Source organism: Accipiter gentilis, chromosome 21 (genome assembly GCF_929443795.1).
Source record: "Accipiter gentilis chromosome 21, bAccGen1.1, whole genome shotgun sequence".
Classification (NCBI taxonomy): domain Eukaryota; kingdom Metazoa; phylum Chordata; class Aves; order Accipitriformes; family Accipitridae; genus Astur; species Astur gentilis.
Window position 1 is genome coordinate 16,260,162 of NC_064900.1, and position 25,693 is coordinate 16,285,854.

Below are 25,693 nucleotides of genomic sequence, written 5' to 3' on the forward strand. Positions count from 1 at the left end.
CAAGTATCCAGGCCTAAAACCTCTCAATGTACCTATTCAGAGCCTCTTGTTATCAGAAACTGGTGGTACTGTGCAGTTACAAAGGCAGAGCTCCTCCAACATAAAAGTACTGAATGAGGGCAAGCATATAGAGAGCCTACTCTGAAGCCTGGTTTTCAGAAATAAATAGCTGTGTCACAAGGTTGAATCCCAGCAACAATGACTTTAAATTTTGCATTTTAGCATTGTACAGAGCAATTGAGCCATGGCCGTTTCCACGTATACTTGTAATGTTTGCTAGAAGTGTGCAAGTGATGAATGTCTTAATTTCCTGTCCTCATTCAGCCATTCAAATTGCACATTCAACTTGTGAGTATTCCCTCCTTCCTCCACTTGTGTGCATGTGCATGCACGCACACATATTCATGTGTGTACAGGAGCACTGCATGCTCATGTACTCTCTTGTACTGCTCATACCTGTAGGACTATTTCTTACTCTTTCCATTCCAATTTGGCATTATTTGGGAACAGGAGAGAATAAAATCTGCTCTTCAGCAGATGCTTGGTTGTTAGGGCAAGGGAAAGTAGAATAAATTTTCAGCATTTGAGGTTTTCAACTGCATCCAGAATTCACCAACTCCTCCTCCTTAATGGAAGTTAAGAGCTGCTGGAGTATTAAGTCATTGAACTGTCAGTGAGGCTGTTCTTTGACAGCTGACAGAGTGGAGGAATGAGGTTTATCCAGCCAGCCTTTTATTCTTTCTAAATCCTCTGTTTGAATGTCTGTCAGGGTGAAACGCCTAGCTGGAGTGGTGCTGTCAAAGCCAAAACTCTCTTCTTAGAGGTCCTTCCCCTGCCCACAAATATATCAAACCTGAAGTGATTTTCTAAGAACTCAAATTTCTTGCAGCTTTTTACTTCTTGTGTTCCTGTCTAGAGAAGAACTTCTGCTTTCATAGTCTTTGTTGCTGTGAAAATATTACTTGGTCTTGAATGCCTTCTTTTTGGGGGGAGGGAAGGGGAGGTGAGGGGGAATGATAAGAAAATTGCAGACTGTGAGCAATATATCATGAGGCCCTGGAGAAGACTAGTCTTTTGTGAATGAGACAGGAAGAGTAGCGTAGCTGTAGGATCTATGGGGACTTATACCAAAAGTGGGTTTTGGCCACCATTAATAATGTGTGCCTCGGTTGCAGCAGAGGAATTATGTGCATTTTCTTTTCATTTTGCCTTATCCTGAAAATGCGCAGAAATCTGCACTTGTGTTTGCTGGTAGTAGGTACTATGGACTTACATAAACAGTACTTTTAGCTTGTGTGTTACCTAACACTGCAGAAACTCACCATCAGTATCACTAGATACTCGAGTGGTTAGTGTGTATTAATGCCTTTGTTCTTGCTAGATGCGAGAATGCTGCACACATAACACGTAATGGCGAGAGGTCTTTTCTGCAAGCTGACATAGCAGCAGCCAGTTTGCTTGATAACAATTGCTTTTATCCTTTGCATCTGAAATCTAAAAGTGCATGTGCACACACAGTTTGCGCAGCAGTTCTATTAACATGCTTTATTATCTTGGCTCATTGATGAGCTAAGCCTAAGTTTTAGCCTTGGATTGCCTTCTCTGTCCCAATTATAGCTTCAGTTAATTGTTTCTAGGGGGGCAAAATGCCAGATAAAACATAAAGCAAGAAATAAATATAGAGCAGTGAATACAGTTGCAGTGTGAAAGGCATGTGATGAGTATTGGCCGAACAGTTGGAAAGCTAGTCTTTTTTCTGAATTATAGTAGACAGCAAGACAGTAAAATATTCTAACACTAGTAAATAAATATGTATTTCCTTTGTGGTGTGAGGTTCTTGCTGTAATCTTTCTTTACTATCTCTGTAGTCTGAGAGAAAACAGTCATGCGGCTGCCTTATCACTGTTAGGCTTTGGACAGCCAGCTCTTTCAGATTTAAATACAACAGCCCCATTCTTAACCCATGAATTTCAGGCACTCCTTTTCAAGCTTGAGGTATTCTAGCCTCATAGCTGTACAGCACATACTTTATTCAGACTGTGAAGATCTTCTGATCTATGCATCTTTGACACTTAACCTACTTAGTATTTATTATGCTGCCCGCTAAAATTTACTGTGCACTGCTATTAGTGCTGCCTGTGGCCATTGCCAATGGTGGTACCTGTGCCCCCGGTTTTGGTGAGTGGGTGGGTGAGGTGTTTGGTTTTTGGGTTGTTTTTTAGCATTCTTAATCTGTATCGTAAAGACATGATGGGATGGTTAAGTGTGGAAAAGAAGGCGTTTCAGGGGGGGAAATGGCCTCTTAACCTGGAGAGAAATTGGGGAAATGGCATGTCTCTGGTCAGTCCAAAGCTAGAGAATAATGAGTCTCCTGTTGCTGCAGGCTGCACTGGACACTTGAACAGGTGCAAAAGGTGACTGGCTGGGCTGAAACTGAACCCACAGGGTGGGTTCTTGGGGCCAAGCCCGAAGAAGGGAATGATTTTGTTCGACAAGATCTCTTGGTGCTGAGTTTTGTGAAATGGTCTGACTAGACATACGAAACCGAAGATCTTATTTGGAAATGTAGGCTTAGGGGTACTTGTGTCAGACTGGTGCGAGTCTGAGAGCTGAAGTCCAAGTTCCCAGTCCCCAGGTCTTATAAGAAAAATGCATATTCTGGCACTTGACTTCTAGCTGAGGTGCTTTCACAGACTGGATGTTAGAAGTTAGCAGTATGTCTTGATAAGCTCTGGTACTTTCTCCCTTGTGCTTGTAGCTTCTAACCTCTTTCTTCTGGGTTTCCTCTTCTGCAGAGCCAGATTATGAGGTGTTCCTGAATGCCTCTAAAACACCTAAGTTTTCAGATGACCCCACAGAGCTCAATTGCAGGATCACAAATGCACAGGACACAGAAGCAAACATCCGCTTCACAGTTTCCTGGTACTACAGGCAGCGCCTGCGCAGCGACGATGTGGTGACGGAGGAACTCCTGGCCACGATGGATGCGGACTGGACTCTGCTGCTTGGGGACAGGAGCAGAGAGCGGACTCAGAATGGGGAAATAATCTTCTCTAAAAAGACTGCTGACATTTTCAGTTTACGAATCCAGTGGACTTCAGAAAGTGACAGAGGTGATTATTTCTGTGTCATCTCTGCGTGGAGTAGGCACCGCAACAACAGCTGGGTAAAGAGCAAAGATGTGACTTCTGCATCTGTCAACATTTTCTGGGCTACACAAGGTAGGAACCTTGCACCTGTTTGCTGAAAGACGTGGATAGCTGAGATAGTTTTCTCTTGAGTAGGCCCATCAGCCAGAAAGCCTGCTATTGGGCTTTGGAAATGGGGTTCTGTGTTATGAAAAGGAAAAAACACTACTACCTTGTGTAAAGGCCTCTTTATTTGTCGAGGGAAGTAACTACTTAACACCACTCACCATTTTATGCAACAGTTCAGAGTGAAAGTGCAAAGCAGAGATACGTCAATCAAACCGCATTGAGACTTCCAGGAGCTGGGCTGTCATTGTGGCAGGGGTGGCATCCAGCAGTGATGCTGGGGTCATTGCCCCCTTTCATGACTCCGGAGTATTTTGGTCTCTCTAGGATGCATGTTGCTGCTAGCAACAGGGTTGTCTTGAGGTGAAAAGAGGTGTCACTTACTTTAAGTCTTCTCTGTCTGCCAGTTTGAGAGGCCTTTTTTTGTTCTCCTACAAGCCCATGTTTAGAAGACACTTCTAAGGAAGTTCATGGGCATAGTAGTACCAGAGTATCCAAAAAGAAGTGGGTGGCAGAGCAAATTCATTCAGTGATTTGCTTGGGTCTGGACCTTTTTTAGGCAGAAGTGTACTAGCTCTGGTCAGTATTTAAACTGATTCTGGGAGCATTTCTTCAAAGCTCAATAGAGTTACCTGAATTGCTTAACACTGGTTTAAAATGGGTGTATGAAGCCTGGATGTCCTGTAGAGTGATACTGTTTTGGCTTAGTGTGAGGTCATGCAAGAGGGCCTGTTGGATAGGGACAGAAGGAATAGAATAACCTGGGACGTCATGTCTTTGGCAAAAGTCTGTGCTTAGCTAAGCTGCATTAACCCTGATAGATTTGTTTAACAGTCTAGCTCAGGCAGCCACAGGCAGAGAACTGTATTTCAGAGACAAGTGCTTTGAAATCAGTTTAAAGTTGTTTGGGGATAATCTCTAAACAGTGAATTGGAGAGCTTTTGCTGTGATTCTTCAGTGGAGAGAAAAACAGTGGGCTACTTGCTCAGTACTCCCTTCATCCCCGGCACAAGCGTGGTCCACGAAAAGGTCATTTTTTTTCACTGAAGCGGACTTCTCCAGCAGCAATGAGATCTCTCGTTAATGCTGAATGCTGGTAACAATTAGTTCAGTTGTTATGCCACAACACGGAGTGTGTGTGTGTATGTGCATGCATGCGTAATGGATCATTGCCTTCAGAGCAGCTAGAGAGACCAGCTGGAGTTGAAAAGTCTCAGCCTGTGTTGACATTTCTGAGGGAAAACAAACTGTGACAGGTGTGAACATTCCCTTGTTTCTGGATTTATTCCAAAAACTCTCCTAATTTTGCAATACAAATGTAAATATTATAGTCCCCATGCTGAAAAGTATATTTTGTTGGCAAAACTGGCAGTTGGGAGATTTATGATGTGAAAGTGAGCTCTCCTACAAACACCTCCTCCTCCTGAAAAAGCATGTTATATGTATATATGGCGTGCAATATATAGGTTTGATTTCCTCTTCTTCCCTTCCACCCTCATGCACCCGCCGCGTGCTCTTGCCCCAGATGCCTTTCTTTGTGTGCCCTGTCCTCTGCTATATCCTGTTCATGTGAGCCCCAGAGTCGGCTGTGAGCCCAGTGCTGTAGCCAGCAACTATGAAGGAGTTAATCTGCCGCTGCCTCTGCTCTCTGACTGTTGTTTTGACAAGTATCTCTGGTGATTTGAGTCCCTAACTGCTCCCAGCGCTTATAAAAGCGAGCAGCCAGGCTCCCACGTGTTTGCCTAAGGAGAGAACAGAAATTTGCCTCTTCCTTGGAATAGCTTGTGCCTACATGAGGCTTTTCTTCCAACTATTTCATTACTTACATCATCTGTGTTAACTTCAGAGCAGTGCTTGGGGAGGAGGACTTTGGAGAAATCCCACTTTCGAAAAGGTTGTCCTGAGTTTTTGAGAAAGGAGAAATGGCTTTTTGTTGTGTCTGGGGGTCAGTCAGCACAGAGGGGTGTTCAGGATAAGAAAGCCTTTGGTTGAAATGTAAACATCATGTGAAGATGTCAAAGTCCTTTTTGTGTGTGTGTTGTATAATAAGTTGTATGTTTGCCCATTTTAACTTGAGGTTTTTATTGTCTTTTCCTATTTTTGTTCTGTTGGGACCAATAATGCTTACGTCTTTCTGCATGCTCAGCTTTGCAAATACAGCCAATTGCTATCATAGATCACTGTTGTTTTTGACATGGTCTGTCCGATTTGTTTCTTCCCCTCTTTTTTTCTATCCTCTCTCCCGCCAAGGTGACAAAGAAAGCATCTTGTATCTCACCTCAAAAATGAAAAGCATAAATTATATTGTTATTTTTTTCTTATGTAGAGTACAAATGCCAATCAGTAAAAAGGGGTAAAGGAAGGGAGAAAACCTCTTTTGACTGGCTCTGCGGATGATTTTCAACCCAGAAAAAAGTTTGATAGTTTGAAAGATAATTTTATTTATTAATTTGAGTGTGAGTACTGCCTATATTTGGAGCACAGTTGCTGTTTGCAGTGGAATGCAGCATTGGTGTTTGTTTCTTAAACCAGTGTTGTCAACTTTGGAGCTGCATGGAAGTCATTGACAAAGAGAACATTATCTTTTAATTGAAATTCCAAATCCCAAGGGTACTAGTATTTGAGGTTCTGTTAATACTTCTGTCTTTTAATTTGCAGAATAATTGTATTTAACATAATGTTACTTGTCCTAAATGCTTGCTGAGGCCCTCCCATTACATTTAATTGGGAACAAGGGCATCTTAATCTTTCAGGAAGTCCTGTGACTAGAGAACAGGTGATATTTCTGCCACCCGCTTTTCTTTACCATTGCTGGTATATAATAGACACTGCATAGTATAGACACGCAGTTCCTCTTGAGCAAAGACATTCCCATACCCATGGCGCTGAGGTGTATGTGCCAGTTTGGGTGTAGGAATAAGGAAGTGCATTAAGCAGGTGTACAAGCCCCAGTCGGGGGTGGCTGGGCTCCTCGTGCCCGTTCTGCGTGAGGGTGAAGCGTTTATGCTGTTTGCTCGGCAGGGGAGCCGGCCGGCGAGGGCAGCCTAGTTGTGTGCGCGCAGCAGTGGGGAGAGCCCTTCCGTTGTATGGACACGTACCAGGCTGTGGTGCAGGCCTTAGTGCGCCTCCTGTATTTTCAGAGCTCTTGGTATCAGACCTGCTGGGCCTACAATTGTACCTCAGGGTGTTGTATAGCCTCCTTCTCCTATGAAGGCAAAGCTGTCATTACCTTAATGTCTGTTGCAATCCCTGTACTTGCAATCTAGCTGGCGCGCTGGGGGATGAAGGAGCCTTTATGAATATTGAGATGGCGTTACTGGAGGCTGCTGACAAGGCGTTAGGCTCTGAGGTTACTGTTAGCTGTGGCCATTGTGCTGCTTTTCCAAGCGGAGTCAGTGGAGTGCAGGGAAGGTGTTTGCTGTTTCCTGAAGTCTTCTTGCCTGTGTAGGTGTTGGGCTTCTCTAGCAATTCGACTGGCTTAGATGAGGTGAAAACACTTTTTGGTCACTACCCACGAAGTACTCTTGAAGCTGAGCACGTACTTTGTCGTAGAGAGCAACACAAGAATTATGGTGTGGCTTAACCACTTGGACTGGCCAGTGATGGAAGGCAGAAGCCTGCACTGCCAGGCTCCAAAGTACAGTTTATTACTCAAATTTTATCTGAATCATTTGGCTAGGATTTCTTTTGCTGGTAGCCCTCTGTCTTGGAGTGGTGCCCAAAATGCTTATAAGCTTTGAGTATGGTTTACTTAGGATCTCTTCCCCTACCACTTTCCAACACAAACTCTGCAAATTGCAGCCTCCTGTATATGACTGACCAGGGTGTGTTTTATCATGCTTTTCATTCATGGAGCTTTACAAGGAGAGGAGACTCTGCATGGGATTGCAGGCATGTGTGTAGAGGGGCAAGCGTATGGAGTAGCGGTCAGGACATAGACATTGCTTCCTTGGTAATTCTCAGAAGATTAGGAATGAGAACTGCTACAGAGCTGTAGCTCTTGGAAGAGAATATTCTTTGGCCGCTCAGGCCCATCTTATGCTGTAAGATCTGATGAGTAGTTTCTGTTGACATGGGAAACGTGAAGACACTTTCCTTGCAGATTATTGTTATTTCTAACCTAAGTGCCAAATCTTTGGTCTCTCCGCTTTCTCATAACGTGTGCTGTTACACACAGAGACAACTACATGCTTTTCTAGGTGGGGGTGATGGAGTGCTAATTACATGTCATCTGCTGGTACTGAAGGAGAAAAATTTTGGCACCAAACTGTACTGTTAAGAATGGTGATCCAGACTTTTCTAGTTGATAGAATATGGGGCGCTTTTTTGTTTGTTTTGCTTTACTATGTATGCCGGTCTCTAATGTTATTGCAGAATCAGAAATGTTCCTTTGATATTTTTTTACTTTCTTGCAACAAGAAACATTCAGCACCTGTATATGCTGTTTTTTGTGTCCCCTTCTCTATTCTGGTCTGCATTTCTTATGGTCTCGCATAAGAGGAGGTGCCTCTGCCTTCTGTATTCATCCAACCTAAGGAGCTTTGGGTTTTTAAAAGGTAGAAAAAGCCTTTGAAAGGACTTTCATAAGAATGTATCTCCTGTTCTCTGTTCAGCATCCTAATTTGTAACCCTTTTGAATTCTACCACTGTTCTCCAGCTGCATCTCTGAGCCTCAGATGTTCTCTTCCACAAACTCTACAGATGGCATTTCTGCTGTTGTCCCATGCTACCACCACTTCTTTGTCTTTTTTCTTTAGCAAAAATAATTGGTAAAAGCAGCATTTTCTACTGCCCTCAAATGGAAAGTCATGAAAGGATGTCTAGGAAGAGAGTTTACTCTGTCCTTGCAGAGGACAAGACATTCCCCTGTGTATGGCTGCCTGACCTGTGACTCGGGGAATAGTTGAAGTAAGGCATTTGGAGCCCAGATAGCAGGGAGAGTTGTCTATTCTCAGCTACATCTGTACTGCTCTGATCACATGAAGGTATGTGTTAAGCACATGTATGATAGACCAAATGCAAGATTTCTTTTTCGGTGGATCCAGTCCTCTGACGTGAAGATCAACAACATAAAGAACATTTGCATCAGGAGGGATTTTTGCCCAGAGCCACCTCATAAGGCCTAGAAAGCAGCAGTATGTGGCGGAAAAGTATGGCTAGCTGTTTGTGCTTCTGCTTTGGGGGCAAAATATAATTGTCTACTATATTCCTAAAATATGTGGCAAGCTCAATCTGTGCTGGGCTCCTAAATGCTGCAACCTTATGAAGAAGGTGATACCAGAATCTCATGGACACAGAATGAAGAAAAAATGGATTTGAAGTCTAGAATCAGATGAATGATGAGCGCTCTCACAAGGGAGAGGAGAATGACTCTGTGTGTGCAACTTCAATTGTGATTGTACCCTGAGTGCTTAAATGTGCAACTCTTGTATTCCCACTTGCTTAGTGGGTGGAAGCGTGAGGGGGGTTTGGTGTGGAGTATCAAGTAATTCTGTGCTCAGCTAGACCACTAGAAGCAGCTCAGCCTTTGCCACTCCTGCTGTTTCTTTATATAGCTTTGTACTGTGATCTGCTTTATACAGTACTGATTTAAAGTTGTCATACTAGGTTTCTCATCTTGTGGGCTGTGTTTACTCATTGTGAAAACTGCTGCTTGAAGGCAAAACACTGCAAAATGTAATCTTGACAAGTATCTTGTTGCTCTTGTGGAGAGGGTATAAATATTTCTGCATTTAGTTCAGTTTTGGGGAATGTGTTACAATCTCACCATTGCTTATTTCCCTTTTCCTGAGAAGTTTCACCTTGCATAAAGGTGATCTGTGTAGTTTTTTGTTTAACATGTCTACACTCGTCTTTTATAAAGGGGGTAAGGGAGACTGTGCTGTAGTGAAGTAAGTACAGAAAGTTGGACTGGCTGTAGTTTTGCAGTACTGCTACTTTGGGAAGTGGCTGCAAGCTATGTATTCTGCCCCAGCCCTCCCTTCTTAGGAAGAACCTGGGTGTGCAGGATGTCTCTTCATCACTGTGCCAAGAAACTAGCAACTCCCTTTCCTTTTATCTGATTCCGATTTCACTCACTCCTCATTTTCTCAATTGCTCACTGTGAGCTTGTATTTTTTGTGTCTTGGGGCTGTGCTCCTAGATGTATAATTTTCCCAAACCCTGTAATTAAAGGATTCTTGAGATTGAGGAGCTGGCAAACTTGGAGAATACTGAAGAAAGGGAAGGAAACTGAGCAGTAAGTGTTGCTGGCATTCTTGATACCAAATAGACTGTTGAGAAACGTCAAGGGTTCTGGTAGGCTTGTACTCAGGTAGAATGCATGAGAAGCAAGGGGAAAACACATGTGGAGGCAGAGGTATACTGAAGTCTTTCAACACAGAGGTGTGTATGTAGAGGTGTTGGGGATGGAGACTTCTCCTGTTACCACCAACTTTTTTGTCATGCAATTTCAACTGATCTTGGGAGTTCAGCTGAATGTGTCTGGATTGCTGTTAAGGTGGATTTTTCAAGGGAAATAAAAGACGCTACACTAAGTGCTGCCGATTTGGTTAGTGGCAGCTTTTGTCAGTAGTCATGAATACTTCAGTGGTGTCCTTGTACCCTGTTGCTGAGGGTGCTTTTCCAGTTTCAGTGTAAAACTGGGACTCTGAGTCTTGTCTGACTAATATTTTTACTCCTCCATAAAAAAATCCTGGTGGTCCTGTCATGCTATGACCTGTGTATTGCATTATCTGTTCAGTATTTCGTGTTCGTTTGAATTCTTGTATCTTGACCCAAACTGTTGTGTACTGGTGTGCGCGCGCTGTTGAGTAGCATTCTGGGATGTCCCCATGTGTTTAGATAAATGTGCTGGGATTTGTTTCTCAAAAAAGAGTACTTTGCTTATTTGTAATGTTCTAGATTGAAAGGTGCTGCAGAAATATCTGCACCTATTTATTTATTTATCCCTCTCTTGCTGCTTATTTCCTTCCCTCTTCAGATTACACGCTTACAGTGGAGGCCGTGAAATTGAAGCCATTCTTTGTAGCAGGTCACACCTTTGAGATGACATGCAAAGTGTCTTCGAAAAACATCAAGACGCCACGCTATTCTGTCCTCATTACAGCTGAGAAGCCACTAACGGATCAGTCGAATCCCAATGGAACCACTCGCATAATCTCCTTGAACCAGGATTCAGTAGTGCGGCTGGAAGACTGGACGGACCAGACTCGTGTAGATGGTGTGGTTCTGGAGAAGGTCCAGGAGAATGAATTCCGCTACAGGATGTATCAGACCCAGATTTCTGATGCTGGCTTGTATCGCTGTGTGGTGACTGCCTGGTCTCCAGGTGGTGGTGGCATGTGGCGTGAAGCAGTGAATGGCTTATCCAACCCTATCCAGATAGACTTCCAGACATCAGGTTGGTATAGAATCTGGCAGCTGTGTGTCTAAGCCAGAAAGGAAGAGAGTTCTGTGATGTTCTCCCAGTGGTTTCCCTGCCTCTGGGAAATGCCTACTCTTCGGAACGTGGAAGGGGTCTCCAAATGGTATGATGGCTAAACTATGCTTGTCTCCTTTGGTGGTACTTGTGTCCTTTGTGCTATTGATTGTTTACAGAAAGATGTTCAATGAATTGGCTGTAATCATAACCCCTGGGTTTTTCTTTACTAATGCAGCTTTTATGGTTCTGCAGGCTCAGAGCTGATTCTCAGTATGGAATAACTGCTGCCACATTTGCCAGTTTTATCACTAGATTGCTGTTAGGTAGTGGCTGCTCTGGAAGAACACTAATATAGACTAGATTTCTGTTCCAAACCAGACTTGATTAGCATAGCATTAAATTGCCTGAACACACCTTCCTGTTGATGTAATTGCAAAAAATGGTCAGGTCAAGGCAATGGTAATATTTCAGCCATCTCAGTAAGTGTATCCTGCCACTGGAAGACCTTAGAGGCCCCTTGTGGCTGTTCTACAAAGCTCCACAAATTGGGATGAATTTCAGTACCCAGAGGTGCATCCTGTTCCTCACATCCTTGCTGAAACCCTCACCTTCAGCTGTAGCATAGTCTGCCTGTTGAGATTTTTCTAGAGAAGCATGCCTGTCCTGCTCTGTTGTTGGGGGGAAGGAGAGAGGGACAGCATTGGTTTGGATCGTCAGAGATGCATGTTAACACTGACTTCCTATCATGCTTTGTGGGTGGGAAGTGCCACATTTTTATAATGGTGGTGCACTTAGGAGTGAAGGGCTCATCTCGTGATTTGATTAAACCAAGCTGGTGATTTCCTGAGAAGTTTTGAAGAGCTCTCAGCGTAGCCCAAAGTGCATCCTATGTTGGAGCTCTCTAGGTAGCTGCCTTATCTCAAACGTTCTGCACTCCCCCATTCCTGTTCACAAGCACAGCTTGGGAGAAGGTCTCTCCTAACATCTCTTGTTCTTCATGTGAGTTATTCTGCTTATAATAGTGGGGCTGTAGTTTTTTTTAGAAGATGTGGCTGTGACTAAGCAAGAGGAGCCTGACTTCTGGTTGCATCTGTAACTAAGGTAACTGTTCTCTATGAGGTGACTTCTAAAAACTGAATTTCCTTATACTAGGCACACTGGGAAAAGGACAAGGGCTGAGTGTAGGGGGACAGCCTTGCAATGAGGACATCACTTTGTAAGAAGCTTGGAAATGTAGCATCCTGATATAAACCCTAATGAAGATGCAGCCTGACCTAAGCTGGCCAGAGAGAGGACACTGACTCAGCTCAATGCTTCTTTAAGGTCTAGATAACTTCTGATTGACTTTTTGTTTAGTTTTATGGTTACTGTTCTGAAAATTATGTTAGTTGCTTATGTTCTAAATGTCTTGTAGAGCAGCACTGTCACAGATGAATATTGCTGTAGACTTGTTGTCTTCTCAGGATGGTTTAATGGACTATAGTTTTAGCCTTATTACTCTTGATATCTGGGTCAGACACAGCGGGAGAGCACATTTGCAAAGGGGTGATGCAAGAAACCAGCAAGGATGAGATTTATCCCAAACCCCTCCCCTCCAAGCTCTTACATGGAGGCTTTCTTGCACAGAAGTGGTGGTTGGTGACTCTCCCAACACTGCTCGTGTTATGTCACTTTGAACTCCCAGCCAAAAAGTTTGGCAGGATGCTATTAATATCTGTGGTTCAGAGGGAAACCTGTGAGCTATGCAAGGGAGGGAAGTGTGCATGTTGCAGACTTGACTTCTTTTTGCTGTCACTCTCTACTCCCAGCCTGTTCACCCAGATAGGATTTCTGGAGCATGGAGTAAAGAAGGGGAGGCAGCCTGTAGAACTGCCCTGGGAATGTGTGAATTCCAGTAGCAGGGCTGGAGCAAGGGGAGGATGATCCTGAAGCCCCGTCAGCCTTTCATTCTTTACAAAAGAACTGAGAGAGAAATGAGATCCCAGGCACAATTTACTGGAGAGCTATTTCCCAAAATAATCTTGGCATGTAGCAAAATCTGGCTTGAAATACCTTCCTTTCTTCAATTGATGGATGAACTTTGTGTCCTTTAGTTGTTATGCAGATATCCTTGCTTGACATTCATCTTGGCATGAGGAGGATGTGATAATTCCACAGTTAGTCCATTCTAACTGTGCTCATTATTTGGAAAATTATTTGGAATCAGGTATACAAAACAGAAGAGGTTTTGTGGGTGTGTTACTTTGGTTTTGTTTGCTGAGTTGTACTGTCTTTGATGCAAACTGAGTCAGGAAGCTGGAGGTGAATGGCAAAGTTATGGAGGAGCTGTAAAAACACAGCTCAGATATCACTCTCTTGTCTTGCATCCTGTGGTACAGGCAGCTGTCAAACTTGTTCCCTAATGGGAATGGTGAAAGGCAGATGTGCTGAGGTAGCTAGTGGCTTCTAGGGAGAATGACAGGCTCTCCAAAATTGGAGGGAAGATACTAACAGGAAAGGGTCAGAAAAAGCAGGGGCATACAGCTCTCCAGGCAACTGTAAAAGCTGGAGAGCACCACTTTGCTAAATCCTGAGTTAAAGGGAGGGTGGGGTGTGATCAGTAGCTTGTGGGTGTGTTTGTCCCTGGTAGGAAAACTGTTAACAAGTCAATTGCACTGAGTTCTGGGGTTCTCAAACTGTAAGAGAAAGAAATTTTAACTGAGACTGCTGGACAGGATATGATAAGGCAGTATAATTTTGAAAAATAGAGTATTCCAGTCTCCTCCCTACTTTGAAGGCTTGGACAGCATTTTCAGCTTGCACCATGGGGGATAAAGTGGGGAGGTGATCAATACAGAAGCAGCATTTTCAGCAGAAGGAAGCCCTTGAAGGGTTTTACATGAAGCTTTTAGTGGTAGAGGGAATTTCTTTCTCAGTTGTTTTTATTGATTCCCCTTTGACAGGGGATGGGGAAACTTGCTAGGATTGGAAATCCTTCCCTCCAGTTTGACTCCCTCCCAGACCTCTCCAAGTTGAGTTGTGTTTCAAGGAGGGGTTTTTAGTGTGCATATGCATTGTGCAGTGTGATCTATCTGAATGACAGGAGGCCTGTAAGTGCTTTATATATGAGCTGGGGACTGTGCACATGAAACTTCAGTGTTTCCTGCCACAATAGGCTTGAAATGTGTCAGTGCTCTGAAATGTTTTTCCATGAACATCTGTGGAAAATGTCTTGCTCAGATTCTTTCCATTCAAGGCAGAATTGCTGGCTGCCAGCAGAGACCTCCTCTCTTCTTTCTCCACTTGCTGTTGCAGAGGGATGTATTTATTCCACTTGGTTAATGATCTGAAATGTTAATGTAAAGGCATTTGTTTGAAACCTCCTGAACTAAAAAATGAAATGTGGATTTTGTCCACTGAATTATATAAACTGGAAGTTGTGGGCTGGTGGTGGTGAGGAGGAGCCTAGTAGGTCATTAGTTTTCAAATATTTAGTCAATGGCAGATTGTTCTCTGCTGGATATATTTTAAGACCAGAGAGGATCTTGTGAATCGTCTGGTCTGGCCTTATGAATAACATGGATCACTAGACTAATTTCAGAAACTGAATGCCTGCTCTATATCCAGTAGCTGTAAGCCAACTAAGCTTATTCTGGGTGGCAGGGGGAAGCTGTCCCATATGAAGACTTCAGTATTCTAAAGTGCTTTTTTTTGTTTGTTTTCCCAGTCTAGAACAGAGGTTCTGCCACTTCTTTTTCAAAGGTTGCCCAGCAATGTGAGGGACAAGAGCAGCTGTCAGTGTTTGTCTTTAAATTTTCTCTTAATTTTGTTGCGTCATTTCTGCTGAAACTCAAATGCATCCTCTCCTCTTGAGCTATTGGATGATGTATGTGTACATAGCCTTTCTTTCAGCCTGGAACACACCTGTCTTCTGTTCCTTGCCGTTCTTCTGAAACAAGTGTATGAAGACAGCTTCTTGTAGGACTTGTGATCCTACCCATCCGCACTGAAATATCTCACTTGTCTTCCGGTCACCTGGAGATGTTGCTCCAGTGGCAATGCCTTTGCACTGCAAGGTCTGAGCAGCAGATGAGAAAGGTTGTCTTTTTTTTTTTTGTGCACCCCTTTGCCCTCAGCCTTCGTGGAGCTAGCCAGCAAAGGTGGGAGTCAAATAGCTGGGAACTTCCTTGAGATCAGAGTGCTTATCTGATGCAGGTCTGTGTACAGATATCTGGTTCAAATAGCTCCAGCTAGCCTGCAGCTGTTTTTTTAATGCTGAGGCACCTGGTCTCTGTGAAATCTACCTGGTTTATCCTGGCATCATAAATTCTTTTTTGGCATTTGTCCTTTAATTTTCTATCCCTTTTACCCTGAACCTGGCAACCTATGTTAGTGTTTAGAGTCTCTTTGCTCACTATACACTTACAGGTATTTCCACAGAAGTGACTTATTTTCCTTCAGGGAAGTGGGGAGAAGGAAGCTTTTAATCTCGTATTGGGAAGTATGTTATGAGAGAATACCATTTGGATCTTGGCTGTGCTCTCAGCTGGCTTCCCCCTGTGCCATTCAGCAGAGGGCAGAAAGCTCTGGAGGGGCAAAAATAAAAGAACTTTAAGGGAAGCGTCTCAATGGAATCTTCAACTCTGGATTACATCTGCATGTGAGCTCATTGCACAGCAATGTATTATCATTCACTTTGGAAGAAGCTGAGATAAACTGAGAGCTGCTGAAATATGAGCTGAGTATTGATGTTGAACTTGCAATTAAAATGAAATGATGCCCTGCAATGACCCTGAGAGATACTTAGTTTCAAGAAAGGAGAATAGAAAGATTCTTAAAGGAAAGAAACTTTAATCATGAAAATGAATGAAGAGCGGTACAGCAGACACTTTTTGGCAAGAAAGGCTGGTATTTTCCAGCCAATGTTAATGGGCAGGAACATGCTTTGTCATTGTGTGCCTTTGTGCCTGTGTGCATTAATTTGTAGATGGAAGTAGAAATCACAGGTTAAACCACTTGGGGCTTCTTCCAGTAACAGTTATTGTGAGGTTTGGGGTAAAACTTCTTGGGGAACAGCTAACAACAGTTAGGTTGTATCTAAACTTACAGCCTTACTACAGTGAGGAACAGAGATTTTGGCTTAGTTTAAATCAAAGGTCTCAGCAGAAGATGGCAATTTAGGGGAAGGCTGATGCTTAGCTCTTAGAATTGGGAATGCTGGTTTGTTTTGTGAATCTGCGCTATTTAGTTTCTGAATTAGCTGAGGGCATGACACATCTTCAAACCTGAAGTTATTAATATCCAATTATTTCTCAGCTTTCAAACTCCTGAGCAGCTTTCCAACACTTTGCTTTGTTCTTGATGAGCTTTACAGGTCATGCTTGATCTGTCAACCCTGCAATTGAAACTAAATTCTAGTTTGTTCATTCTCCCAAGTGACCAGTAGGTGCCAATAACAGTATTTCAAACTGTTAAATTCAGGTGGCAAGGTAAGCAAAGCCACATCATCTGTTATCTGTAGAGTTTTATTTTTCTCAGTGTTAATGTAGCATGAACTCAGATCTTGTCGAAGGAGAATTCATGTCACCTCCCCAACCCTTCATGTGACACTGCAGGTGCTTGAGTGTGGCAATGCTGAGACCCTGATAGTCGGTGTCATCAGTGTCTACTGGGAGTTGCCTGTTACTGCATGCCTGCATCTGTAAGCTTGGGGTTGGGGGGATGGGTTGTGTCTTGGAGGGTAAAAACTGAAGAAAAACACTGGGGATTTTTGTGCCAAGCCCTGCTTGGTGTAGTCTAGATCCAGGGCCTCTTGAATACTGTGGTGTGATTGGTAATGGGGGGAAAAAAAACACCAACAGGATCTGCACCTTTCAGAAGATCTGTGGCACATTTTTGACCTCTTGGGAGGTCCTCAGGAGCCTTGAAAATGTGCCTGGAAGCATCCCGTGTTTGCTCTGGTGCTGTTTTTTGCCCAGGTGCTTTTCTTGAGCCTGCAGTAAAACAGATGTCCAGTTAGATAAGGTGATGGTTTTGCTTGTAAGCCGCTAACAAATACTGGTTTGCTGCTGCTGTTGTTTGAGATTGGTATGCAGCTCATTTCTGCTTCTCTCATCCTCTTGCCGGAAAGGTTCAGTTGAAGCCAGTTTAAGCTGGGGACATAAATCAGGCAAGTTATAATCAGGTTAAAAGCACTGGTCAGTTGGGGTTTCTTAGAATAAAACCAAACAAAACCAAGACCAGAACCTGTCTATAGAGAAGGGCAGCATGCAGATGACTTTTAATGAGGGATTAGAGCCATGTCATCAGCTTCTGTGAATCTTTCCCAGGCAGCATAGTGACTACAACTCTGACTCAAGTGTACCTTATGGTGCAGGGTAGGGGATTAAATGGTCTTTGTGGTCCAGCTCAGGGCTAATGGGTCTCTACTGAAACAGCCTCCTATGAGGCTATCAATATGAAGATGCTTTATTCTGTCCTTTCATGCCTGAGGGCAGCCTGAGGCTCCACGGCATGGGGTATGTCAGCAGAAGGCCTGAGATACTTCCAAAGAAGATGCTTCTCCTGGGAAGTTGCAACCACACAGTTTTCAAGACTGAACTAAGAAGCTTTCACTGTAATGAAGCTTGCTTAGGTTTTAAAAAAAAAAAAAAAAGAAAAAAGAAAAAAAAAGTAATTGTTTTGTCTCTTCAGCTGAAGAAGGAGGAGCACAACCCCTGACACATGTCTCAACTCTGTTGAAATCCAGTTCTTCTAACACAGGACAGTGATTTCTTCCTGGAGGTACAGATGGTAATTTGCAGGAGATGTATCCTAGTAGGGAAATAACTGTTTGTGGCTTACTAAGGGGAAGTATGATCATGAAATGACAGAGCAGCTGCTGCCTAGCAGCCTTCTTACTTCCCAGGAAGCTTTGACTCTTCACGTGGAAGGCAGGGTAGAGATGCACTTGGTGACCCAGAACTGAAGGGTATGTAGGGAGTGCTACATTACCATGATACATGGCCTTTCCTGGCTGAGTGACCAAACAAGCTTAGCTTTTACCCCCATGACATTCAATGGCCAGGAGTGCTCAGACTGCACTCTGCATTAGTGGTTTGTTGGCATGCCAGGGTTTGAAGCCAGTGTCTGTTGAATGCAGTAGATGGGTGACTTTCAACCTAGAAATAAGGCCTGAAAAGTCCTGTCTATGTGTACTCTCTGTCTTTCCTTGTTTACCCTCCCAGGGCAGGGGTAAGGCAGCCCATCTGCAGCCTGACAAAGTTGAGATCATGCAGTTCATCACCCTTGCTCAATCCGTGCCAGCATCTAGCCAGGATGGAGCCTGTTGGCTGGAGTAGAGCATGTCCCATATTCCTGATATGATGTCACCTCGCTGCTGGGATTTAAGATAGACCCCAAGCTATAGACAGTACCAGGATTATTATGGTGCTGTTTTGCCTTTGATCGGTGCAGCAGAAGGTTATGAGCTGGGGATGTGGGACTGTTTGTGGCAGATTTTGGCAGTCTCTTTGTTTCTGTTGCTGTGACAGTTTACACACAGCTTGAGGCTTTTCTGGTTGTAGTTGGCTGGAGTGCCCTGTCCATGCTGCCTTTAGTCCCCTAGGACATTGAGCTTCTGTCTGCATAACTCCAAAGAAAATGATGGGAAATGTCTTGTTTTATCTGAAGACTAATAATCAGATAGGCTGCAAGGGGAATATGGTTAGGAGGTGTGTGTGTGTGTGTGTGTGTGAATATCAGGAAACAAGCTGAATTCACATAGAAAGAGTTTGGATAGAGGCTGAGGAGGCAATCAGGTTAATCCCTCTCCATTTCCCCAGAAAAAGATCCCATCATGCTGAGCTTAAGTTAGGGCTGCAGCCCGCTGATGAAGTCACTACCTGAACAGCTGAACTTCAAAGCATTCTGTGTCTCTTACTTCCTTAAATATGTTCTAGCACAAGCATGTAGGAGTCTTAGCTGGTAGTCCACATGTAACCTTTATTGCATCCCTACCACCCTTTTATCCTTGCTTGTTGGGGTAACTTGCAATCTTAATTTTTAATAGAGAGGACTTCTAGTGTCAAGATGGGTATTGACCTCTGGGATTATATGTCTACATACTGTCCTTGTGCACAAAGTACAACTGCTTCTGGGGCAGAAAAGAGGGCTGTAAGAAGTCTATGGTATAACAAAGAGCAGCACATTGTGCCCAGTGGAAATTGTGGGGGGAATTTTGGAAGCCACAGAAGTAATTATTGCACTGTAATTGGAATTAATTTCTTAGTGTGCTGTGTAATCTCTGCTGACCAAAACAAGCCAGGCCCTTGTAGTCTAGAATAGTTTCACCAAAAAAGACTGCTCTAGCTTCATGACACATCCAAGTTTCTTTCCAGAACCTCAATTTGGAAGTGATGTGCTAAGTATGTGCAGTGTGGTTGTTATCAACATAGCTTTCCACAGAAACCTGTTGGGAGCTGTCTTGGATGATTTCCTTAAATGTTCTCCATCAAAAGCGTTGTTTGCCACTGATCTTCAGTGGATTTGAAATTTACAGTTCCTGTACTAAAACAGTAGCATGTAAGAGTGGAGGAAGGCAAATCTTCCAATAGTTTTGTGGGTTTTTTGTTGGGTGGTTTTTTGTTTGTTTTTTTTTTTCTTTCTCCCAAACCACCTTTCTATGCTTGTTGCTGCTGCTGTCCCAGAGGTAGCTGAGCCAGGTAATGATAGCAGCTAACAGAGTCCAGGGAGGGTAAAAAGAGTCACTACTTAATCTGAGTCCAGGTTGCTTCTTGGGTTCCCTGGCCCCTTCCCCCAAAGACATTGCAGAGGCCACTATTAGCATCAGCTTTCCTCCTACTCATCTCCTTTGCCTTGTTTAGTAGAGAAACCACTAAGGGTATTTTGATACATTCTTCAGTTTCTGCCCTGTGAAATAGAGTACTAGCAATGTTGGCATATCTGAGAAGTTGTGGTTTTGTTAATTTTGCACCAGAGGTATAGTTGTCAAAATTTGGGGAAGTTTTGTTTTTTAACTTATGTACCTCAGAAGTCAAACACCATGTGTTGTCATGGTGTCTGAGCATTCATAACAGCCTAATGGTTTTCATCAATATCATCACCACTTTGCAGCTCAAGGAGTTACTATACCCTTGGGCTTTGAGACATCTTCTACAGAAGAAGCTATCTGTGGTAGAGCCTGAAAGAAAACCCGCAGAAAAGTGTTATCGATGCACTTTTTGTACTGTCTGTGTTTCAGTTCCATAGCAGAACCATCTGTATTGTTAAAATACTGGTTTGCTCTAACTTGAATTCCTGTTGACCGCCTCAGCCAAAAAGATCCATGCTGGATTAGCCTGAAGACCTGAACTCTTGTACTCTCAGAGGAGTTACGAATGGAAGACTGCTTCCTCTTGTGCAGGACAGTAGAAGGCAGACTTGGGCAGCAGCCTCTGTGTTAGGTGACAGGTCTAGCAGTTTGAGTACTTTGTCTTAATGCAGGAATTAATGGCTAAAAATGGATAACTATTTTGTGAAAGCTTACATGATTGCTTATCCTTGCTTCAGAGCTCTGTCTCCACAAACTAGCAGAGAATGCTTCAAAAATGTGCAAGAAAGGTTTTGGATACTGAAGAAAAGCCTGTCATGAATAATTGTGGTTACTCTTTTCTAGGTCCTGCGTTTAATGTCTCGGTGCATTCTGATAACCCAACGATTTACCAGGGTGAACTGGCAGACTTGCTGTGTATCGTCACAATGGAAGGAATGGCACTTGAGCCAGGTATTTTGGTAAAATTATTTTACTTGTAACTCATTTGCCTTCACCAGGCAGAATAATACCAGCAGTTACAACCCTATGTCCTTTGAGTGAGGCTGGAGAATTGAGAATCGGCACTGAAAATCCTATAGAACTAGGTAAATACAGGAGAGCGTGTTTGCTTTACACAGCCCAATTTAAAACTCACATTCTGAGTAAAGGGGGAAAAAAGTGTTTTCACTGCTAAACACTCCTGTGCTGTCTGTACTAACTGATCCCACTATTGGGAATCTCAGCCTACAACCACTAGATGGGCCATGAAAGTATTAGTTTCCTTTAATTGGAAGGGAGGTCCATTGGCAAAACCTGTTAGGAGAAAATGGTCATCTGTAAACAAATCTTAAAGCTACCTGGCCATTCAGCTCACACTTCAGAGTGAATTTAAGGCTGAATGTAAATCTAAAAATCACAATAATTTGACTACTGCAGCCTAAATGCCAAAAATGGATGTTTATTGCTGATGCTTTCAAAGGTGAGCGTCCTTTTTTGTGTGGAAGAAGAAAGAAACACAGTATCTCGTTGCTGTTAAAAGGATAGTGGATTCTTTAAAGGCAAATTTTTATGAAGAGCTGAAAAGTTGAGAGAATTGCTCAAAACCTAGCTGCTTGCCAAGCATTGTCTGACCTGCTTTTCCTCAAAATGCTGTGAGAATAACTCTGGTTGTTATACCCAAAATTTGGGTTTGGAGTGAGTTTAGTTTTTTTTAAAGTCTTTCTCTCTCTGAATATAAAAATGTATTTTAAATAAATCTATAAATACATATGTAAATATAAATATATAAATGTATATACCTAAATATAAAGATGTCATAATTCATGTGAAACTTGGAAATCTATGCGTGAGGCACTACAAAAGAGATGCTGTGCAGAAAATACTACGTATAATGTAGTAGCTGATGAGATGAAGTACCAAGCTTAGTAAAGGCCCATCACTTTGAAATTCCAAGATGTCTGTTCTACATCAAATCTGAGTGTAGCGGGGAAGCAATTTGCAAGATTACAGTTGTGTGTTGCCTGTGAAAAAATGATAGAAGTCTGTAGATTGTATTACTGAAATGCTTGGTAGGGAGGAAAAGCTGAGTAAACTTTATTGCTGTCAAAAGATTCATAGCCTGGGATATTGGACACAGTAAGCAGCGATATATACCTGTACGTATACCTTGGTCTGTCCTGCGGTTTCTGCTCAGCAGGAAGCCTCTTCTAAGTTGAGGTGTGTCCAAGCTCTTACAGGTATTGTTGTGAGGCAGTACCCAAAGCAGCTGGCTTCCTTTGCAAAGCAGTAATTGCTGGCAGGGAGCAGCTGCTGCTTCTGCTGGTGTTTGACAGCTAAAATAAGCTTGGGGTTGCCTTGTGAAAGAGGCCTCAGCATCCTTGACTCACTTAAAACTTGAAAAGAGGCCACATAGTAACAGTGGGGCTCTTCTGTCAATGCTCTGCTGTAGTTGGGTTTGTGATTTTTTTGTTTGGTAGCTTGAGACTGAGACAAGTACTGACAAGAAAGATAAGGATAATCAAAGCGATCAAAGTAAAAAGGTATCCTCTTTGAGGAGCCACTCATCGGCACGATGAAGTTTTTAACTGGGCAACTTCATGGATGTCTGTTGATAGATGACGTCTGGAGTTGGAAATGATAGTTTCCAGCAGTCATGAGCAGCCAGTGCAGAATTTTAAATGTCAGCACTGTAATCTGTTCCATAGCTGGGTAATGTCATCTTGAACGTGGCAGATCTCTGCCTCTGGGTTTTTTGTTTGATTTTTTGTTTTGTTTTGGGTTGGGTTGGATTTTGTGGGGGTTTTTTTGAGTCTGTAATGGGGCAGATAAGGCACAGGCAACAGAGGCACCTAGAATGGAGTAAAATGTGGCGTTGTGGCAGGTTTTAGGGAACGTTTCAATCCATGCTCTGAGCCTCCAGTTGCTGAATGAGCAGGATCTGGGGCCTAACCAGCCATGCTGCATGGAGAAACCCCATATGGGCCTTTCATATGAGCCTAAGAAGCTGGCCCCTCTCCTGTCTTTGCTGGTCCTCTGGTTGAGACTGGCAGAAGAGCAGCAGGGAAAGCTGGAATCTGTGCAGCAGCTGTAGGGTGTGCAGGCTTCCTTCGTCAGTTTGCCACCTTGGCCTTGAGAGATGGAGGGAACTAGGGCAGTGGGATAGCGGAGCATGTTAGGTGAAGAAGGGCCTTAAGGGCTTATATGATAACAAACACATGTAGTTCCTCAGTAGTAACTTTACATCCCTGTATCCCATCTCTTATCTGTCTCTATGCTGAGTCAGTATCACAATTTATTTCACAACTGGAACAGAGAACTCGCTTTTTAAATGAGTGCCCAACATTAGACAGACTGTGAGAATAACAGGGTCTCATCCCAGTGGGGAAATGAGGCATGTTGTTAGGGAAAGCCTACACCAGGTAATCAGATAAACAGAGCAAGAATTGCTAGCATCTCCTAAAAGAAAACAGATGGCAGCAGTACAGACATGGTCTTTCCATTTGGGAATGTGATGAGAAAGGAGAGCAGAGCAATTATATTTGACTCTCTTCTGAGGGGCATGATGGCTTTCAAAGGCCATCTACTCTTCTGGTGTAAGACCTGCCGCAGGGCTGTGTTTTTGGCCCTCTTGTGAGTGAAGCATCAGGGAATTTCACAGGATGTCTTGTTAAATGTGCATTGAAAGCACTTTGAACACAGTTGGTATGCCTGCCAGCTCTGCTTTTGTGCACATAGGTACTCAACTTCGCAAGCATGCATGTGTATTAGTAGGTATGCTTCTTGTAATAAGTTGAGGTGTCAGGTGCCACCTCTTCTCCCTCTTTGTATGCACAATCAGAAAAATAAAGTACTTCCAAGGATCTGAGGAAAAGTTAAATGACCAATGATCTTTGTCGGTGCCCTTCTTTGTTACACTTAGATCGATCCATTTGTTTGTAGAAGTATTACTTATTGGTTGGACCCATGTCTGGTGGAGGCAATTCACAGTACTCTGTGTGTGTTTGTGTGTACACACCCTGTGGGAAGTTTTCAAAAGGGTGGAAAAGGTTTTGGCGTGACTGTTGCCTGCTTTAATTTCCTCTGCTTCTTTGAGACTCTGATGAAATGGAGTGTGTATTACTAAGCTCAGTACATAGCAGCAATTGCTCCATCTAAAGAAGTGCTCCTTTGGCTTGGCAGCTGTGGTTGGTGTTTTGAATTGATATGAGGGGAGTATATGTGTGTCAGGGGGGAATAGTAGTTCTTCTGTGCCCTGAAGATATAAAAGCTGCTTCTGATATTTCTGTTGAATACATGTTTTCACAAACGATCTCTCTAGACTTCCCAGATCACCCCTTCTTGGGCTATGTGCTTAGGGATTTAAAAGTATTACTTACTGTGCCTGAAAGGAGATGGGTTTTTTTATCTACTCCAGACAGACCCAGTGGGCACTCTGGAGAATTTAACAAAACCAGCTTGTTTACCTCTCGTATGGCTTGAAGTGGTTTGCTCAGCTCTCTAGGAAGCCCTATTCAACCTCATTTAAATGTAGTAAACAAAAAGGGTCTCAAAATTGTGATTCAACACGGTAACAAGATGCCGAGAGAGCTCCATTCTAAGCAGTGGAAGTGTATGGTTCCTAAGAGCTGGTCTAGAAATAGGATTCCCTGTTTTGAGGAGTGATTGGCCAGGGAAGCAGCTAAAACCCAGACAGCTTAGTCCTGTGTGTCAAATTGAAATGTGCATAAAGATGTGCTTTACATGTTGATGATCCTCACTAACTGAGGAGGGGAGGAAGCATAGCACCACTATTACTCTGCTCACAGAGCTCTGAAGCTTCCAGCTCCCAGTGCTTTGTGTTCCTTTATGAAAGTAGCCGAGTTGCATGACTTGGGGGCACTGAGGTCCTTGATGGCCTTCTGAGCTTAGCACTGGGTTGTTACGGTTTCCTTTAATGGGGGGCACCTTGTCAAGGTGTCCCACACTACTTACAACATTGTGGAGCAGAGAAGGAACCAGTGAAAGAAACCTTGGTAGTGTTAAGTGTGAGTGCTGTTCTTGTGGTTGGGTTTGGTTTTTGTAGATTGAGAACAAAAATTGTGAGAGTGACTTGTCAACATTGATGCAAGGTGAGTGTGGAATGGTACAAATGGTTTTGGGAAGCCTAGTGTGTGACCTCTTTTATGTCAGTAAAATTACATATTTATTAGTACTTGGGAGCTGCATGTTCATCACTGATCTTTAGAGAGCACCTGATTTATGTCCTGGTTTTGCTAAATTTTCCTGTGTTTTTACTGGATGAAAACCAGAGATATATAGAAATGAATCAGATGACTCTGCTGTGTGAAGCTATTTCAAGGAGGATAGTGACAAAGAGTACTCGGAGCCAAATCCTCCCTCTGACTGTCTGTAGTGAGTCACTAATTGCACGCTATGTATACTGACTAATAAAACATGTTGGCATAATACTGTTGTCCCATATTGTAATTACAGAAGATAGATTCAGCTATTTCAAAATGACAGCAAATGCCTGCACTCAACTTTATATGTGGAGGGAAGGGAACCTCAAATTAACTGAGGCTGAAAAGAAGGAATTCTTCAAAGGTAGCAAGTTGCCTGGGAATCTGGAGGCTAGATATTTTGTTTTATATATCTAAATTTATTGTTTAAACCTTTTTCAGCAAGTGCAATGGTGCATTCAGCATAGTTGGACTTAGCCTGGAAGGTGTTCATATGCTCCTATGGTACCTGGAAACATGAGAGCTAATGGCAGTCTTGATGATCTTCGGAAGGAATTGGTTTTTCCCAATGTGACTGCCTGTGGACCAGTGCTATTACCGTATTTGGCATAAACAGGCAGCAGAGATGAAGAGTAGTTTATAGAAACAGAGCTCTTTCCAGTAGAGGCCCTTTTTCCCACAGACAGTTGGATGAGTACACAAAGCAGAGGTCAAAGTTTGGTCCTGTTAACTGAACATCTGTTTATGCTAATTCTTATTAACTCTGCTTTCAAGGGAAGCAGTTCGAGTGCTATGCCAAGTAGCTAATAGTAGTATTTGTCGTATGATAGGCAAGAGTGATTGTTGTGAGGTCTGCTGGTCCATATGACCTGTGCTGACCCCCGTGTAGGACTGGGAGACCTACTTCTGCTGTAGGGCTGCAAAACAGGCCAGGTGCTCTCTTGAGCACTGTTCTGTGCTGTCAGCTGGAGCACCTGGCCATGGCACACAGGGCAGGAAACCAGCTGGTGTCCCAAAACAGTTGGGT

General features: G+C 43.2%; 1 protein-coding gene across 2 annotated transcripts in view; it reads left to right on the plus strand.

Moving 5' to 3' along the window:
- The window catches only part of PTGFRN (prostaglandin F2 receptor inhibitor), a 71,428-nt gene that overhangs the window by 38,963 nt on the left and 6,772 nt on the right, over positions 1 to 25,693 (plus strand). For both annotated transcript variants that reach the window (XM_049824529.1, XM_049824530.1), the window contains exons 5-7: positions 2,796 to 3,221; positions 10,237 to 10,656; positions 20,312 to 20,419. In XM_049824529.1, coding sequence (XP_049680486.1) covers positions 2,796 to 3,221; positions 10,237 to 10,656; positions 20,312 to 20,419 — 954 coding nt within the window. The remainder of the gene's footprint in view (positions 1 to 2,795; positions 3,222 to 10,236; positions 10,657 to 20,311; positions 20,420 to 25,693) is intronic.